At 32.7% G+C, this 19,811-nt stretch overlaps 1 protein-coding gene across 3 annotated transcripts in view; it reads right to left on the bottom strand.

Annotated features, from left to right (window-relative positions):
- Positions 1-19,811, bottom strand: part of ABCB1 (ATP binding cassette subfamily B member 1) — a 48,821-nt gene that overhangs the window by 7,738 nt on the left and 21,272 nt on the right. The window contains exons 9-26 of one of the 3 annotated variants that reach the window (XM_058831919.1): positions 19,064-19,255; positions 18,223-18,394; positions 16,973-17,097; positions 16,081-16,252; positions 14,384-14,497; positions 13,972-14,082; positions 12,784-12,909; positions 12,387-12,590; positions 11,850-12,020; positions 10,444-10,605; positions 8,709-8,891; positions 7,759-7,905; positions 7,263-7,367; positions 5,852-5,929; positions 4,367-4,450; positions 3,175-3,378; positions 1,228-1,328; positions 111-251 (exon numbers count right to left, since the gene is read on the bottom strand). In XM_058831919.1, coding sequence (XP_058687902.1) covers positions 111-251; positions 1,228-1,328; positions 3,175-3,378; positions 4,367-4,450; positions 5,852-5,929; positions 7,263-7,367; positions 7,759-7,905; positions 8,709-8,891; positions 10,444-10,605; positions 11,850-12,020; positions 12,387-12,590; positions 12,784-12,909; positions 13,972-14,082; positions 14,384-14,497; positions 16,081-16,252; positions 16,973-17,097; positions 18,223-18,394; positions 19,064-19,255 — 2,592 coding nt within the window. Of the gene's footprint in view, positions 1-110; positions 252-1,227; positions 1,329-2,548; positions 2,750-3,174; positions 3,379-4,366; positions 4,451-5,851; positions 5,930-7,262; positions 7,368-7,758; positions 7,906-8,708; positions 8,892-10,443; positions 10,606-11,849; positions 12,021-12,386; positions 12,591-12,783; positions 12,910-13,971; positions 14,083-14,383; positions 14,498-16,080; positions 16,253-16,972; positions 17,098-18,222; positions 18,395-19,063; positions 19,256-19,811 lie in introns of those variants that run through there. The other 2 variants (XM_058831920.1, XM_058831921.1) reach the window with 2 other exon arrangements.

Here is a 19,811-nt window from a genome sequence, read left to right on the forward strand (position 1 = left end):
GGATCTCAGTCTATCATACTTGTTTCCATAGCCCTGAATTGAGTTATTACTCTTAAATTATAAATCATTTTCCTGGATAGACAGAGAAAGGATTGCAAAGAGGTACTTACAAAAATACACTTTTATACTCCATGTGTCCATTTACCACGAGATAGGCACCAAATCGGAAACAGCCGGCATAGGTAAAGAACATCATTGCTTGTGAAAGGGCAAAACAAAAGCCAAATATATGTGCCTTCTTCACAGAATTTCTGTATCAAAAGAATGCATATTTTCATCAAAGTGTGCAGCCATACTGAAGTCCTAGTGCATAAAAATCAATTTCATTCAATTGATACTCTTATGAATGGAAAGTTTACACACACTGAAACACTAACTAAAAACACATCTTCTCTCTCATAGGCCAATAAGTTCTTATTCATACAAAAGCAACAGAAAGATGAAAGTCTTGGAGCAATCCCATCAATATCAACCCTGAGAATGGTTAGGAACTGTTCTGCAAATTGCAAGATATGAACTCAAAACCCAGCAACACAAGAAAAAAGCTAAGTAATATCTTTTATGTCCTGCATTGTGCTCTAACCACTCATTTATTATGGTAGATATGTTAGTGGCACGGCTGCTTCTTTCCCATTTTATCTGTATACATATACTTTCATTTCCTTTACTTTTCTCATAGATGTCTGAAAATGAAACATTCCATTCTGGAACAAATAAAAGTTTAATTGGTAGAGTCTATTTAGTTGTTTAAGTCTTTTAAATTTTTATTTAGTCCAGACAGACTTATATTACTTTATTTGCAGCCCCAAACCAGTAAGTAATGATTCAAGTGTTTTCAATCTTACTAACATTTAAAAAAAAAATGGCTTGATGTAATATTCAATTTACATAAAAAATGTTTTAATAAAATATATCCAAAACAAATCAGGTGAAAATTTATATTAGACCACTTCAAAAGCTCACTTTAAACCAACACTTTTCCAAATTAAGTGACATTGTAATAGAAGATACTGATATTATAACAGAAAATTAATTAAATCAAATTTTAAAAAATGTTGACAGGTGATGGTTACATTTATCAATAAAAATATATAAAATATTTACATCAATTCTGAGATAATTAAATTCTGGTTTAAATCATATGCACTACAAAAAACAATCTATTTTTGTTGAAGTAAATGTTTGCAATTTATTACAGATATTTTTAGCTTAGTTTTTTTATTATACCTGTATGGTAGAATCAGATGTTCTCCATACATTGACTCAAATTTTCTTTCTCGGGTCAAGCTAACAACAGTTCTAATATTTTCTATTGCTTCTGTGGCAATCTGCAATAGAAGAAATGTTTTAATCAAATGTTAAGTATGTTGCAATTCCTTATTTTAAATTAATAAAATATTTTTTGGAATGCAATTTTATATTTTATACCGGTTATTAAAATCATAGACTGTTGATATAAAAATAAGCATTTTATATTTTTCTTTTTAGGACAATGAGATTTTCTTACAATGCTCAGAATTTTCTGATTCTCTCTAATGTTCTGCACATAAATAGTGAAAAACCATTAGACAGCAATAATAAATATAGAGAAGGTACTCCACATAAAAAATGGCACATTAGCATTTAACTTCCAGTCTGCTGGGGTTGGGCTATAACCAAAATGTCCAGGTTACTTAGGTGCCTTAGAGCCTGAGACCTTAGCAGTAAATATTGTCTCTGATACCTTCTTTTATCCTGCAGATTGAGTCATCTGTATACATAAATGTGTCAAGGGAGATTCAGATTAGATACTAATAAAAAAAAAATTCACTGTCAGGGTGATCAGATAAATCTAATCAATCAAAGTAATTAAATAGATTGCCCAGGGAGCTGGTGGAGTCACTGCCTCTGCAAGTGCTCAAGAGATGGATATGGGGATATGGTTTAGGGGTCATTATGGTGGTGCTGGCTTGATGGTTGGACTTGATCACCTTGAAGGTCTCTTCCAACCTTGATGATTCTGTGAAAAGATTCTCAAGGCTTTAATGCATTTTGTTAAATACATTTTGCTAATATACATTTAATGTAATTTTAGTTTAATTAAGATCATAAAGTGAGGCTCTTTTGTAACCTAAGTTCAGCAACTCTTTGCAGAAAGCAAATTTTCCAGGTGGAACACTATTTTTACTGAAAAAACACATATTTTTTAAAAAACTGAATGTCCAGTGCTTGCTTACGTGGCCTTGAGAAGGAAAACTCACATCGTTATGAATAGAAATTCTTTTTGAAGTTTTGAATAAAAAATCATAAATATTTGTAACACCTGTGCTAATTCTTCACAATATGCTGCATTAAGAAAGTCTTTAGTGTCTATTCCAAGGATTGTCAAATATTTTCTTTCAAATCTTACAATGAAACAACATAAAATAAATTCTCATCCCTCAGAGAGAAGCAGAAGAAATGTACACTGTTGAAAGGAAAGGAATTGCATAACCTTAGATAAATTATTTTATTTTCAACAACTTTTAAAAACAGTAGAACATAGAAAGAGATTTTAGAAAAGTTTTACCTTGAAGAAAACAGTATCTGGGAAGTGATGAAATATTTGTTCTGTCCCAAAAGGATTTTTGGAATGAATTGACATTAAATGCCTTCATTTAATTTGTTAAACAAGAGGCTAGCCTTCTTGCTTTTCAGTTCTCATCTTTCTCTTCCATTCAAGAAACAAAGGAATGGCAAACAGAAACCAGTGGATATATACATATTATCACTGCAAACATTAATAAGATGAAGAAGGGGAGAGAAAAAAAAAGAGCAGTGTAATAAACATAAGATAGATGGCATGCCAAAAAGGGATGAGAAGAAAAAAAAAAAGGAGAATGTCAAAATGAGGATGGTTGCAATATAAGGAAAACAAAGATTTATAGAAAAGGAATGAGAAGAGAGTATGCCTGAGTTATGTTTAGCACATTCTGATATTTAACAACTACAAAAATAATAATTGGTTAATAACATAAGTCTTGAATTGCTGTGAAGAGGTTTGATGCTCTTTAGGTCTGCTAGTGTACCTGACTGTCTTTGGAACTTAAATATTGTGAAATGTCCTTTATTTAGAAGTCATACATCCATTAACAATGCTTTGGTAAATATGACTGCACACATTATATGGAAATAGATTAATTTCTCTAGACCCACCTTTCCTGCAGCTTCCAGCTCTCTTTTATCTTTCTTAGCATGCCCAGCCAACATCTTCATTTCAATCATTCCTGCCACTGCAATGATGGGCACAACAGCTAAAAGTAACAGAGTCAGCTGCCAGCCATAAACTAATGATATAATAATTCCAGTCCCCAGGTTGGCTATATTTTGGGCAATTAATGCTAATCTGACACCAGTTGCCTGGAGAAAGAAAAAAAGGCATTTCTTAGTAACATAACTGCATTTTAAATAAGGAAAGCATTTTCACCCACAAAATTCTTGATTCTCAAAACACTGCTTAGAAAGTCTTAACTCGGTTTTGCTATTTTTCAAAATCGGAATTTCTTAAATGCTTCTGTAAAAAATTATCTAGGTCATATTTATTTCTTCTTTCCTCATATTCTGATTACTTAAATTTACTCCGCAACTTCTAAATTCTGCTCTTGGAAATGAAACAAATGTTACCCTCATCACACACTCACAACATCTAAACATTAAAATCTGTCATTTTTTCTAGATCACAGAGCTAGCTTTACAAGTCATCACACAGAGCCCAATGAAGAAGAAAATTAAATATTTAACTTTTCCTATGGAAATAAAGCCAAAGATACTTCAGAATTCTACAGTTCAGAAGCAGTTCAGTTCAGCATATAACTTCATGTAGCAGTAAAAATTTACTTAAGCATACACAAATTACACTCAGTGTATTTTAGCTTGATATTACAGACCCCTGAAAGTAAATAATTTTCTTTTAAAGAATCTCCAACAAGTAACATAGAAAACGAAGCCTATTGCTCTCAGTTCTTTATTTTTAAAATAAGAAATGTGTACAACCAAAAAAATTGCAGGAGATCATAAACTGAATTATTTTAATTGCTTCTCTTTAGGTGAACAAGACCTCTTTAAAAAGACTTCTTAGGTAAGAAATTCCCAATAAATTTATTTAATAATGAAGCTCACAATACAGCACAATAGTCAACTTTATAAAATATTTATTTGGAAATCAGTCTGTAAACATATATTACCATAATTTTCATAAAGTGGATTGATGTATTCTCTACCAGCTACTGTTTTATAGTATATTTTAGTTGTCAAAATCAACACTCTTATCCAGCCAGTCAAACCCAAGCTGTAATGTCATTATATGCTAAACCAAATATAAAAACTTCCAACCCAAAATTTTACTTACGCCTTTCACTTGAGAGGCATCATTGGCAAGTCTTGTAGTTAATGCTCCAGTGCTATTTTTAGGATTATCAAACCAGCCCATATCCTATAGTAAGAAAAATTATTTTTAAGACCAGATTTTGGACAGTTCAAATAAACTGCTTAGAAAAACTGGTATGTGGCAGTGCCTCAGTTTTATGTATTTAAATTAGTTTAATTCCGCCATTGCACATTAAATAGATTTAGAAAGAAGCGTGATCTTGTGAATCATTGATGCATTCATTGTCACTGTTGAGAGGTAAGGGGAGAAGCTGGGAGATTTCCAAAAGCAAAATTTACCCTCCCTCACTGCTGCTCTTTCACTGAATCTCCGTGGAGGAGAAGACTCTTTGGTCACACTCCCTCATGGCTGCAAAGCTCTTTGGGGAGGGATTAAGCGTAAAGAATTTTCAGTTTAAAAATGAAATATCCCTTACTTTGTTTCTTCCCATATTGAAGAGGCTTATTTGGAAGCTATGAGACACCAACAAACCAACAAAAAAAAAACAACCCCAAACCCAATCAAAAGAGAAACCAAACTGGTCCATCTGATTAAAGTTAATTGTTGGGATCAAGTACACAGTCTATGATTTATTTACCACGTTTCCAAATATCTGATTTAAACTGTGATGTGGAATATGCATTGAATGAAGTCCTGGTAATGTATTACAGGCATTTGTGATCTCACGACTCAATTGTAAGATTGCCTTTTCATTAGATTTTTAGTATGCCTGATCTATAAATCATAATATTTTAGACTACAACAGTTTTCTGCCACATTGAAAATAGTCATGTTCACATTAATCAAATTCTGTGTCTACATATAGCTTTATGTGCAAGACTTAAAACCCTGTATTTATCACATTTTGTATTTTAAAATCTAAAATACTGATCCTGAAATAATGCAAAATTAAGGTAAATTTAAAATTACTTCACAGCATTACATTCTATTTATATTTTAACTCTCTGGAAGTGGTTTTACTTTTCAATACACATTTAATATTATTGGATTAACAAAGAACAATTATAGATTCAGGGACTTGGACAGACTTTCAATTAATTAAAAAAAACCACATCTGTACATATCACAATTTAAATCAGACATTTGAGCTAAGAGTTACAGTGTAAGTTGTGTTGCATTTCTTTAGGGGAGAAAGGGCATAAAGAAAGAAAAGCAGGCAAATGAACAGATAATGGGATACTGCTGGTACACATCAACTTGTCAGGCCCTTGTAACTTGGCTGTAAAACTAAGCCTTTGCAAGGAGAGCATAAAAAGCTCTTGTATTGATTTAAGACTCTCCTTCTAAAGACACTTGGCATAACCACACGTAACTAATCAAATTGGTTTCTAGTCTGCTTTAAACAATCTTCTCTGTGTGATAGAGTGATGTAGAATACAGTTATTTTATACTAATACCATCAATTATTTTTAAAACACTGGAAATCAAAATATTTATTATCTTTACCTGTCTAAGCATTGCTTTAAATGCCATGAATCGAAGCCTCATTGTAAGAATTTCTCCAGCTTTGCCAAATGTGAAACCCTGTTTGAGAAAAAGTACAATGCTTAGTATAGTATTACACTGTTTGTATTTATTCAATAAATATTTTAGATAAATTGCATCTACAATGTCAAAGTAAAAAATATTGTAGTCCTGTTTGCAGCAAGCAAATGTAAAACCAGATTTAATATACATGAATTCTAGTAGGTTCTAGTAGGTTCTATAGGCATTCAAATAGTATTTCTGAAAAAAATACAGGAGCATAGCAATATTTCTAAGATTCATTTCACCAGCATGCTTTAAGGAGAAGGTCACTAATCAGCCCTTTGACTTCATTTGTCTGAGTCAACCTAAGTCAGATTTAAACAAGTAGCATTTAGGTAATTCGTTTTAGATTAAAGACTTTGTAAGGTAACCTGGGTTCATTGAAGTCAAATGCATCAGTCAAATTTAAAACATTATCTGAACATTTATAAACTGATCAAACCTATCACAGCCCTGAACTACTCAGCCTTCTGTACTCAAGGCCTTTTTCGCTTGTGCAACAAGACAATTCCATAAACAAGCCAAGTTTCTGCAAGAGACTGTTTATGCTGCTGTCCCAAGCATGTTATTATTTCACTCTGTGGGCTCATTTAACAGATAAAACTATACCAATATGTTCCTAAATTATAAACCGGACTATATATGAAAATATTTTATGTTATTACTACTTTTTTTTTCTTTTTAAGTGGGACAGTTGTAGCAGGTACAACCTTTAGTATTTCAGCCAGAGGAACTGAATATCAGTGTAATGAATGTTACCTGACAAACTAGGCCTGGGAGTCTTTGGGAACTCCCATGGGAGAAATATTAAAATACTATAGAATATTTTATTAATAATGTATTAATTATATATTAATGATAATATAAAATATTAATAATATTAATGTTTATATTAAAATACAATAGGAGAAAAATTGAGAACAAAGGCAGGAGATTATTAGATTTTCAAATACTAACAGATTCAAATAGGAAGGCTTGAGGGTGAGAAGTGGGGTGGTAGAATGTAAGGACAAGAGAGGTTGCCTGTTAGTTGGGAATGGAAGAAGAGTGAGAAAATCCAGAGTTTTGTGCTGAGGAGAACCTGACTGATGAACAAGATGGGAATTTCTGAAGTTAAGAGATCTGAATAGGTTCAAAAGACTCATGAACGCAAGCAGCTCTAGGTCAAAGAAGTTTCAGCATGAGACACATCCAGAATCAAAAACACAGGTTCTGGTTTGAGTTGGAGATGTATTATGAAGATGAAAATTTTTATTATATTTCAGTTTCTGATTTTTGGTTTCTAAAACATGATGAGCAGTTATAATAAGGTTAAAATAATAAAACATACCTGGAAAAAGAAAGTAAAAAAGGAAATGATCCCAAGTACTAAAAACAGCAGTGAATATAAGTTGCTCTGTTTTCTTAAGATGTCCTTGTCAGTCTCATTAAAAATCTATAAAATAAAATTTGAAACAATTTTTTTTATAAAATTAACTAACAATCTAAAATACTCTCATCTTTCTCAGTGACTTTTTTTTGGTAGTCAATTGTATTCATATGAAATTTGACCATATGTTACATAATATTTAATGTATAACAAGCGTATTTCAAATTGTAGTAGGACTTTTAGCATCTCGATACAACCTGAAATACATATGATCATGTTGTACAAACTGAAATTGTATGACATTTACAATTTTGTAAATGTCATATAATTTTTCAGATTTTTGCAAGAGTGCTTCATCCACTCTTCAGCTTCACTGGGGAGTAATTGTTTTTAACCTAATTTTATTAGCAATAAATTTTGTGGGCTTATAGTTTTTGCTTATTTTACTCCAACTTACCCCTATAATTTCAGAAAATATGATTGCAAATGCAGGTTGTAAAGCTCCATTGATAATTGCACACAAGATTCCAGCTACAAAGTATGGCCATTCAGTTTTGTTCAACTTCATAATTTTCAGAAATGAAGCTGGAGGTAGCTCTTCAGCCTAAAGAATGTGAATTGTGTTAGGACAAACATGAATTTATTTGGAGAAATACAGAGAAAAGGAGAAATTAATAATCAATTTCCTACTTCCAGAATCTATTCAGGGGAAGAAAAAATGTATAGTTTTTAATACCTGAATAAATGATTGTAGTTTTTTCTGGTTGTTCTAACACAAGGAAGGAAGCTCTGTACACTATAGCTACAGCTCTTGTTCTTTTGCATTAGTTTATCCATATAATTTTTGTTGGTGAATACTTTGGTATTGGTCAGTAATGACTGAACTACCCATTCTGGGCATATTTCTGTGTGTAATCCATGGCTTGATTAATTCAAGTAGTTGTTCATTAAACAATGTATAACAGCAAGATAATTGCTGAAAATATGAATGCAACAATATTTTGGGGAGGGTTGCAAGTTTTGTTTTAAGAGTTGTTATTTTGGGCTGAATATTTTGTTTCTTATTCACAAATGATTGTTTAACCCATATAGGCTATGTTGGTAAGGTATATAAATACATGTAAGTACATTTCTTTTAAAGGAAATTTATTTTCAATAATAAACTCATTATCTTTGTTATATATGTTTGAATTAACCTTTTATTTCTATTATCATTTATGTTAAGACTAAAAAAGCACTTTATGAATATTATCAGTCACAGGCTATTTAGTATTTAAAAATTCTTATGTCTTTTTCATCCCTGTCAAATGCCTCCTTCTTCTGGTATCTTTTCTCAACAGGAAAATGAATTTAACAAACTTTGTTTGAAGGAATCAAGCTCACTAACAGCTCTGCAAAGATACTTACAGGTGAAGTTTTTTCCTCATCAGTACTGTCATTTTGCTCTCCTGGTTTTTTCATGCTTCTCCGAGTTGATTGTCTTCTCAGTCCTTTAGTTAAGGATTCTTCAGATTCTGGCTCAGATTCATTGCTTTTGACACTACGTACATTCTCATCATTTTCTGATGATGGAACTTCAGCTTCTATTGCCTAAAAGTGGGAAGAACCTGATGCTAAGATTATATGCATATATTAGTTCAAACTTTCAAAATTAGGAGGTAATTAAAGTAACTTTGTTACAGTTGAAAGAGATATGGGGAAAACAACATATAATACCTCAAGGAGATACGAAAATCTGTATAATGTTTATTAGAGCTCTATCTTCAGAGCTTTAGTCATATATGAGTTTTGCATCTCTTATGAAAATTATTAAAGTAAGTGGAAGATAGGAAACTAAGAGTAACTGCTCTTTTTTTTAATGAATTAAACAAAAAGTTTTAAATTGAGGGTGAGCCTTTGCACTCCTCTTGGGATCTGTTAGAATGAGTTATTGGGGGATATACAGTTTATTTATGAAGTGGTAAAACCTTGAAGTTTTAAGTGATAAACACCCTTTCCTGCAGAACACACTTGGTAATTCTAGACTTTAAACGGAATAAAGAAGTTCAGCATGAAACAAGTCAAGGAGATTCTGGCTGAAAAATTAGAGCATCCTGGAAAAGAGCATTACCCTTGGTGGTACTTTTGCCCATCTCTTTGAGAGAATAAATAAATTACTAGCCACCCCTGAGGGATTTGATAGCAACTGGATTCAAAGTTGCCTTCAACTTGTGTTTAGTTTTTTCCAGAATTTTTTTTATTTCTTACTGCTTTTTGTACAACCAATAAAAATGTCTTTTTACTTGCTTTCAATTTTTTATTTTCTTTTTTTTTTATTGTTTTAAAATTTTCTTTCCATTTTATATTTCCTCATTTTCCCCATATTCATATTTGCCTGGATACAAAGTTACTTTGAATCTAAGGTAACCAAATGCATTCTCCTATGAAGAAATATTTCAATTGGTGTGGTTAACTTCTTCAGTCTAACATACTGAGAAGGCAGTTTCGGTTTCTTTAATGGACATAGTGGTTATGCAGTAAAACAAAGGCTACAGTGAAAATCTGCTATAAACTAATGGTCAAATTGGGACATTAGGATGTAAGTATCAAATAACCCTGTCTTCCTTTAATAACTAATACATTTCAAAAGTTTATTATAATTTGCAATCTTTTTTTTTTCTGTCTATATAAGTTAAGAACATATTTTTGCTCTTGGTATAGCTGAACTATTTTTCTTTTTCTTCTATTTCAACACTTTTTTTTTCTTTAGAAAGGAATTCCGTATGAAGGATTATAACTAAACAGCTCAAACATGTTCTATTCCTCCAGTGTCAGCTACTGTATTTTATCAGACTAAGAACAAGCAATGAAATAGAAAATTACTGTTGTTACCTGTTACACATTAACTGCATAAAAGGAAAACATAGAAGAATCTTTTAAGTTTAAATATCTAGAGGATTAAAAATGTACTATTCTGGGTTTAAACAGGTCTTGTACCAAAACTAGTGGTCTCTCTCAAATTATTACTCTTCTTTCAAAGTACATGAGTTTTTCACTGTTATCAAAATATGCTGCATATAATAATTTCTTATAATTCTGCTAAAATGACTATGGCTGCGGGAAAAAAAAAAGAAAATGAGGCAACAGCTAGAGACAAAGTTACCTGCATGTTAACAAGTTTGTGGTAGATTCCCTTTTTCTCAAGCAATTTAGCATGATTCCCTTGCTCTGTGATAACTCCACCTTCGAACACAGCTATCAAATCTGCATTTCGAACTGTTGACAGTCGATGAGCAACCACGACTGTGGTGCGCCCTTCCCTTGCCTGAAAATAGCAATATTTAGTGTATTTATAAGTAAATGCAAAAACTGTTCATCTTCATAGCAGAGTTGAATAGGACCTAAAAGAAACATTAAAATGGTTCACAGAAAAATATAACTTAAAAAAAAATTAAAAACATATTTCAGTGCGTTCCTTAAAACAGAAATATAATTTAAAGCTTTAAATTTCATATTAGAGAACATCTTTCACTGTGGCACATAAATACATCAAATTTTGATCAAAAATATCTAAATAAAAATCTCAATATATAAAATTTTAGAATGTTACAAACCCTAAAATTTTTTCAATTATTTTTTAGAGATATTTTTATTAGAGATTTAGAGATTTTTTAGATAGAGGTTTTTAAAATAGAATTTTTTATATTTAACCCGTACTTGTCCACTTAAACCTTAAAATCCATGGAGAATTTATACTCAGAAACATTAGAAAATATTTTACACTCACTTTTAAAGATATCAGTGTTTTAAGATCTAAGTAATTGCTAATTCAAGAGACTACAATAAAAACAAAATTCTCTACAATTCCATGTGAATTGTATTTCAACTAAGTACCTTTCTTTGGATATTTATAAGCATAATACACTTAATGTTTCAAACATCACAGCTCATCATTTTAATTATGAGGGTGTTTTAAAGTGATCAAGGAAATTTTAATTTAAATAATCAAAATAATGATCCCAAGCAGTAGAATTCTGTTGGAACCCGGAAGGGGTTCATCTTCAGTGATGTCCCTCAAGAGGTCCACCCCAGGACCCCTACAATTCAGTATCTTCATCACTGATACTGATAAATGGGATTGAGTGCACACTCAGCAAGTTTGCAGGTGACATCAAGCTGAGCAGTGCAGTTTATTCACTCGAGGGATGGCATTCAGAAGGTCTCTGACTGGCCTGAGGAGCAGGCCCAGGAGAACCTCATGAAGATCAACAAGGACAGGTGACTGACAACAACATGAATGGCACTAAGAGAGATAAAGGATGAGGATGGTACTTACACCTAAAAAAATGTTGGTTTAAGCTTAACAATGCAGAAAATATTATTCATCTTCAAATTTAAAATATTTCCCTCTAATATTTGCAGGAACTCAAAAATTCTTTGTACAAAGAATATTTGCCAAATCAAAGTTTATATTTTGTGGTTTTCCGTGTCTCTATTTTCAACAAAAGTCCAGGAAATAAATAAACATTAGGCTCCTCCTTAGAAGCTTCATTTTAAAACACTACTGACCTTGTCCAGTGCTGCCTGCACGACTGATTCACTCTCAGTATCCAAAGCTGATGTTGCCTCATCAAGCAGAAGAATTTTAGGATTGCGAACCAGAGCTCGGGCAATTGCTATTCTTTGCTTCTGGCCTCCACTGAGCTGTGCCCCTCTTTCTCCAACCACAGTTTCAAACTTCTACAAGACAAATACATGTATTGAAAACACTCAGTGGCACAGTCCTTCCACTAAAGATGTCAGTAATGCCAGAAATGCCAATAACATCTTCTCCTTTCCCTAAAAAAATAGATACCTACTTTGATAAACCTGACATTATCATTTGTGTTCCTGGAATTCTAGTAGTTCTTCAAATGACAGCCAAATCATCACCTGAAGACATAAAATTAACATTATTCTCAAGAGTTATGAGGAAGCTCTGCATAGCTCTTTACATTCACAGGTCCAGGGATAGCTTCCTATCTTAACAAGCACTCCTTCTGAGGAACTATTTGGCACAAGAACATTTAGAAGAAATTATTTCAGCATGGGAGCTGATCTGCTTACTTTGGGCAGCTTCATGATGAAGTCATAAGCATTTGCCTCCTTGGTGGCTTTTTCAATCTCCTCCATGGTGACATCCTCACGGCCATAACGAATATTTTCTGCAATAGTAGTGGCAAAGAGCACGGGCTCCTGATTCACCACACCAATAACCTCCCGCAGACACCTTACATTTAAGGTCCTAATATCCTGCCCATCAATGGTAACCTAAACAAAAAGGAGCAGACAAAAGTTGTTTACTACGTGTTCTGATCAAGGAATCTCTTTCTCCATAGCAGCATGTGACATTTTAGGGGAGACTTCACCATGTCATTGGAAAATTGACAAGAGCAGTGAGGCTGGAACTGGGCTTTCAACGTGTGTGACATGCAGAGAAGTCACCTCACTTGAGGTGTCTTACCGTGCCTTCCTTGGGATCATAAAATCTCTGGATGAGCTGAACAGTTGTACTTTTCCCACAGCCACTGCCACCAACCAGGGCCACTGTCTGGCCAGAATTAATCTTGAGGTTCAAGCCCTTCAGTATCTGTCCATAAGAAGGTTGGAACAGTATTTAGAAATGTCAAGGTAAATTTGAAAGGCTAGAACAAAATATCCTTCATATTTCTAGCAGAATCTGGTAAAAATATATTTTATAAGCATGAGGGTTTAAATTTTGGATAACTGATTACTTCAGCTAAATTTTCCTTATAATTACATCACAATTGATTCAGTATCAATTTATTGTACAATACACTTCATTACCTGTCTCATGAACTGGTTAATATGAAATAATAATAATAATATTACTACTCATAACTAAAATATAGTATAGAAAAAATATGATGCAAAATTTCTGTATTATGTTGCCTTATCTTTTTCTTTAATGCACCATACATTCCCTGCACTACAGGGAAGCTATGGAAAAGTCATGGCTAAAAGCTGAGTGTATTTCCTTTCTGCCTATCAAAAGTAAGAAAGGTCTCTTTATCAAGGTCAGTGATTTTCTTCAAGGTAAGGAAGGAAATAGTTACGTAGTGCAAAGACACTCTCCATGGAAATATTTTCAGGAATCATTGATATGTTGTCTACCATCACTGCATTAAGATTCTGAATATATGACAGTGCTTTAAAAAGGAAACTTATTTTCTGTCTAGACAAATACATATTCTGACCTCTATTTTATATACAGCAAGTCATTGTTGGACCTGCTTTAATTTTTTTCTGGTTCAGACACAGACATAACAGAGCTGCACTGCAATTATTTTAAAACTTACTATCTCATTATTAATAGTACACACAAACATTTGAGTTAGGATTGTAAATTTAGATTCTGATAGAAATATATATTCATGTTTTTTTGCACAGCCACATTAACTAGAGCTTTAGAAAAAATTATTCAGGAAACTTAACATATTTACCTAAGGCGGAAATAAACCTAGCTAAAATCACAGTGATGATAAGGTAGTTTTATATAAATTAGCGAATCAACCTGAAATTGTTAACTTCCAACAAAAGTGAATTTATGTGACTTTTTTATTATTTTTTTTTTCAACACATGGTCCATATGTTCAACTGTAATACATATATAAAGTTTCAATTACAGTACCTCAACATCTGGTCTGGATGGATAATTGAAGTAAACATTTTTGAATTCCAAGTTCCCTTTTATGTGGTCTGGTTTGTAACCTGTCTCTGAATAGCTGTCAATTTGAGGTTCCTGTGCAAAATAAAATACAAAACCAAAACCAATACTTTTTTCATAAGGAAGTCCTTGAGTGCACCATTCTTCTGCAGAAATATTAAACATGTTTCTTAAGTAATTTAGGTGAGATTTCTGAAATATCTAAATTGCACGATGTTTTGCTCATTCACTGCTACATTGATGATATGCTCATGCAAGAATACTTTTAAAATTTTTCCATTAAGCTTTTGTGTGAATTTAGTTCCTGTCTTTAAAAAGCAGGGTCTCTTATCTTCAAAAGGAGTTTTGAAATTATAATGAGGGCAAAGATACTCACATTGTCTATTATATTAAAGACTGTATAGGCAGCTCCTCTTGCACTAGCAAATGCCTCTATGCTTGGAGCAGTCTGTCCAATACTGAAAGCTCCAATCAATACAGAGAAAAAGACCTGAAAGAAATGTTTACAGAGCCATGTATTCATTCTTATTTAAGCAGAGAATTTTATTTCTTTATTTATTTACATTAGATATTTTTGGGTAAGGAGGTTCCATGTCTGTTAACAGAAGTTTAAGGAATCTAGAATTAAAGCAAAACTGAAAAGTTTTCTCTTAAACAGAAAAAAACATTAAGAAACAGGCTTTTTTACAGTTCAGATGAGAACTGAAGTACTGTACAACATTAATTTTGCAAATATATTTAGAAAAAGTGAAAAAAAGACTCAGACCTGTAAAATCTATCACAAAAAATTTAGAATTGAACTTGATGTCTCAGGATTTATTGTACTAATTTACTCATTGGCCAAAAACCAGAAAGTGTATTACATATCTTCTAAGAGAACAACAAGTGATATGCAAAACACTATCATTCTGCTTTCAAAAAGATAGTGAAATAGGGGCATAGAAACCCAAGTTCTTCATCACAAAGTAATAAAGGATCCCCTGCTTCAATAAGAGTGAAGTGCAAGAAAACAAGAAACAGCAGCAGAGAAAAAAAAATATTTTTTCTCATAATAACACAGTTTATTGCTTTCAGTTAATATCAAAACAAAAGCAATTAAAGCACACTGCTCAGAGATCAGAGATAGCAGTCAGAGCAAAGTCAGTCACACCCACCATCTTGAACAAGGGTTATTCATAGATTTTGCACATGATAAATGTGAAAATAATGTCATAAAACATCATTTAGTGAGCTACAACACAGACAAATTGCAATTGCAAATACTTTGAACTGAATAAATTACACATAAGGTCATGAACTTGACTGAGAAGTTCCACAAGTGAACCTGTACTAAAGGTTCAAAAGAGCCAAAAACACATATGAGAGACATTTTTCACAAACTGCAGTGATTCATAAATGAAATGGGTAGTTTAAAAAAATATATAAATATATGCATACAGTCACCTGGCCAAGCTTCATCATGGTTAGCAAGTTATTCTTACCCCATACCCTGTTTATTTCATAATCCATACAAAATCAGAATGGTTTCCACATCAAGAGAAGAATTTAAGTTATGACTTAAGTGTTATGGCCTTCAGTTAGATGGTGATATATTTCCTAGTCACAAGTATATTTTTATCCCCTGCAGTTTCTAAAAATACTGAGAACTGATTCCAAGCTTTCATGATGCAAAACACAAGCAATACAGTAAGAAAACTACCTACTTAGACTGCACAACAGCTAAAAAACAGTTATTTGTTTCTTCATCCTGAAAATATATTCAGCCCTTGGAAAGCAAATAGCAACTAGAAAGGGTATTGTACTTCAGTTTTTGATTTAACTGTTTCTGTATCAGTCTGATCTTATGAAAATTAGAAAATATATATGAACAGCTGGAAATCATATATATTTTATTTGGGTTCATATAGATTTTGAGATCTTATAGAAACAACATGTAGGCTTTCGTGGTGAGAATCTTTTTGTTAAGAAGGGATGCTACTTTGCCAATTTTGGGATATAATTCTCATTACACACTTTAATGTTTGTTCTTTATTATTTCTCACTATTACAGAGAATTTACTCATTAATACTTACTGTAAGAACTTTGCCAATAGTGTAATCATCAGTTAAGATCAAAGTAGTTCCATACCAGAATGCCAGTGCATATGATGCATATATCAGTAAGAAAGCAGCGCCCATAGAAATATTAGCTGTAATAGCCTTTCTTATTCCAATCCGTTTAGCATCTTCTAAATTTTTATGGTATCTGGAAGAAAGATAGAAGTTCAAAATAGACCTACTCTTGTACCATGGCAGACACCACAACAACTCTATGGATGGGTTAGAAAAAGAATGTTTATAAAGTACAGCAGTTAGGTACATAAAATATCTAACCGTAAGACTGTATAAAGGTGTAGACAGGCATGGACTTTCTAAGGTAACCCCTAAAAATGCCATTTGACAAAATCACTAATGACATTAGTCAGCTTGGTATATAGAAGTAAAAGGGCATTGCAGGTCAGGGACTGTCATTTAAGTTGCTTAAATAACCTGCAGATCAGTGAACTTTGATTGTGAGCCACTCAAGATAAAAGGTTAAAATATATCACAAGATTTTTATTTTACAGTATAGTGGAAATAGAAATACTGTTCATTGGCACCTTCACAACTACTGAGTAATCACTTTAGATTACCAAGGATATAATCATCTCTCCACAGAGCAGGGTCTTCTTTTGTCTAAAGCTCTCACAGTATGATATTTGAAGTAGCTTGCACACCTTTTAATGCAGAGACAACATACCAACTCTAGAAAAATAACTGATTGTGTTTCAACATGTAGCAAACCTTGTAACAGTCTCTAACAATCTCTTATTAACTAAAAAATACAGAAAGCACAAGACTTTCAAGAGAAAATATCCAAGAAAATCTCAAACCATTTGAAGTGAATATTTTAAGATCTACTGATGAAAGCAAATATTGCTCCTACCTTTTAATTTCTTTTTCCTGTCCTCCAAAAGCTATTACAGTACGGATGGCTGCCAGAACTTCTTCTGCAACAGCACCTGCTTTTGCATATGCAGCTTGTTCTTTGTCAGTGAAAGCAGAGAGAACCTAATACAGAATCAAATATTTTGACATACAGAAACCAGAATAAGCTCAAGCACCCATAATGGCTTTTATCACATTTAGTATCTTCCAATATGAAGCCTTTTTACAATATTAGGCATGAGTGCAGAATGTCCAACATCCAAATTCTTAAATATGCTGTGAATTCGATCAAATAATTCCACATTCCACATTGTAAACAACTAAGGCCTGGACTTTCCACTCTGCTTTCACCCAGTGCAAGAGATAAGAAGAGTACTTAGTGAGCTGGTGCAGTTCTCCCCCCACAGACCTCCTTAGCTCGTTCTCATCCCTGGCTACCTTAGAAGAGGGCCCTATAACTTAGACTGTAAAGATGTGGCCACAGTCTGTGAAGACTCAGCCAGTTGACATACATGGCACAGATGTCTCTAATCCTACCTTTTCTGCAATATACCCACTCCAGACAGTGAAAGTTTTCATGATCTTTGAAATATAAGGGAAATAAAATACCATAAAAATCTGAAGACTTAAAAAATGTAAGTCACTATAGTCCCATGGAAATTTGGTCTTTCTCTCATCTAGGTCTGTATAGAATTTCTTACCAAATCTGTTAACAATTATGAAAAAAAAACTCTGTGTCTGAGACAAAGGTTTTTTTCTAATTTATTCTCTTATTTTCCAGGAAGCACAATTATTCTTTTCAAGAGAAAAAGTACTTATACAGATGTAAGTTAAAGAGTTACAGGTGTGAATTCTACACGTCTTGCTTCCTTCTCTGTATGTGCTATAGTAGTAGAAACAGCTTCAAATCAAACAAGTCTTCCCAAACTATGGGAATTATAATATTCAAATTACATAGAATTTTTGAACTGTAGAATGATCTTGGAAGGGATCTTAAAGGTATCTAGTTCCAACTGCCTTGCCATGGGCAGGGACACCTTCCACTAGACCAGGTTGCTCAGAGCCTCGTCTGACTTCAATTAGAGGGTACCGATACATAGTTCACCTAAGAGCTTATATACATAAGTGTTATCTAAAGCTATAATTGCCCTAAGCAACACATTCTAAAACTAAGACTTACAGTTTTGTATATTTATTTCATTACCTGCCATTAATATATAACCTAACATTGTACATATGTTAACTCACCTTTGCCCAAAGGGCTGCTGAAAGTCCCAGGACAGGACTAACTGCTAGTATTACAAGGGTTAATTTCCACCCTCTTATGAGACCAACAACAAATCCTGTCACAAATGTTGTTAGTGCTTGAACAAGCAATCCAATCTTGTCACCTATTCCATCATTAATCTTGGAGACATCACTGAAAAACAAATTACATACAGAGAGGAAAAAAAACGTAGAAAGCACAAGGAAGGTTTCTAGTTTTGTTACGTGAGGAATACAATCTTTATTATTCAACTGCTGCTCCCAATAACCATTTTCTTCAAGGTTAAGCATTATGTAGTGTGGGAAAGGAAAATTTTGTATTTCTTGTGAAACTGCAATGCTATAAACTTGCTTTTGTTGGAAAAAGTTTAAATTCTTTCTGTAGTGCAAAACTAAACTCACTTTCTTAATTCCAAATCTTTGATCCGTTTGAGCTGTTTGGAAATAAAAGATAAAGGCTTTCATGTAGGCAACTTTATGCAGTTAAAGCTGTTCACATTGCTGGGCTGAGTGGGCACCTTTTTCAGTCCTCAGTGTGCCCAGAAATGAACTGTTTTCTCTTCATGGGGGTAATACCATAGGGTGGGCTTTAGTTAACCTCAGAGTTCAAGGGAACTTAAAAAAAATACTTTTCTGACATCTTTATGGCAGTCCTGTATCAGAAGTATTAGAAATTCAGTCCCTGAGACTCTCCATGAGGAAATTTGAAAACTTTGTTTTACATTGAAATAATTTAATTTAAAAATAAAGATTTCTAAGTCCTGCATGTTTAACAAGATAAAATAATATTGGGGAAGGTATAGTGTAAGTAAGGTATACTTACTCTAAAAGACGAGTGTTAAGTTCTCCCACATCATTTACATCAAACCATCCAATTTCCTGCCTCATAATTGCATGAAAAAATTTTTCTCTAATTTTTTTTATTTGCCGACCTGCTGCTAAGGTCCAGAACGAAGTCTGAATATAAGCAGCAAGAAGAACACCAGCTGCTATTCCAGAATAGTAGTATGCATATCTGTAAAAAAAAAAAAAAAAAAAAAAAAAAAAAAAAAAAAAAAAAAAAAAAAAAAAAAGGCAAGATTTTCTGAAATCAGGTTAAAATTGGTTTAATTACCTTGCTAGTGTGAATTTAGCATGATGCTTACTTTTTCTGTTTGACCTGATTTAGAGTTTATATGCTTATACTAAAACTTACACTTTACTGTAAAACTTGCTGGGTTTTCCATAAACAGCACTTAATGTCAGAATTACCTTTTCTTAAAAAAGTAGTAGGTATTTTCTCATAAGATTCTTTTAGAACTGTATTCCTGATACAATACCCTTTTCACTTAAATATGTCATGTCCAAAAACTGCCTAGTATTTTTAACACACATAGACAGACCAAATCACATATATTATATACACATTTAAATCATAAACATGCCTCTGTAAATAAATAAATAAATAAATATATGCATGATGCAGTAAATATTTCCTCATTTGCAAATACAGCATTACTATATGTACATCTACTGAAAGCAAATACCATTAGATCAGAAATTATTTGGCTCTTTTATTCATAACTGATATT

The sequence above is a fragment of the Poecile atricapillus genome, chromosome 2 (genome assembly GCF_030490865.1).
Source record: "Poecile atricapillus isolate bPoeAtr1 chromosome 2, bPoeAtr1.hap1, whole genome shotgun sequence".
In the NCBI taxonomy this organism is placed as follows: domain Eukaryota; kingdom Metazoa; phylum Chordata; class Aves; order Passeriformes; family Paridae; genus Poecile; species Poecile atricapillus.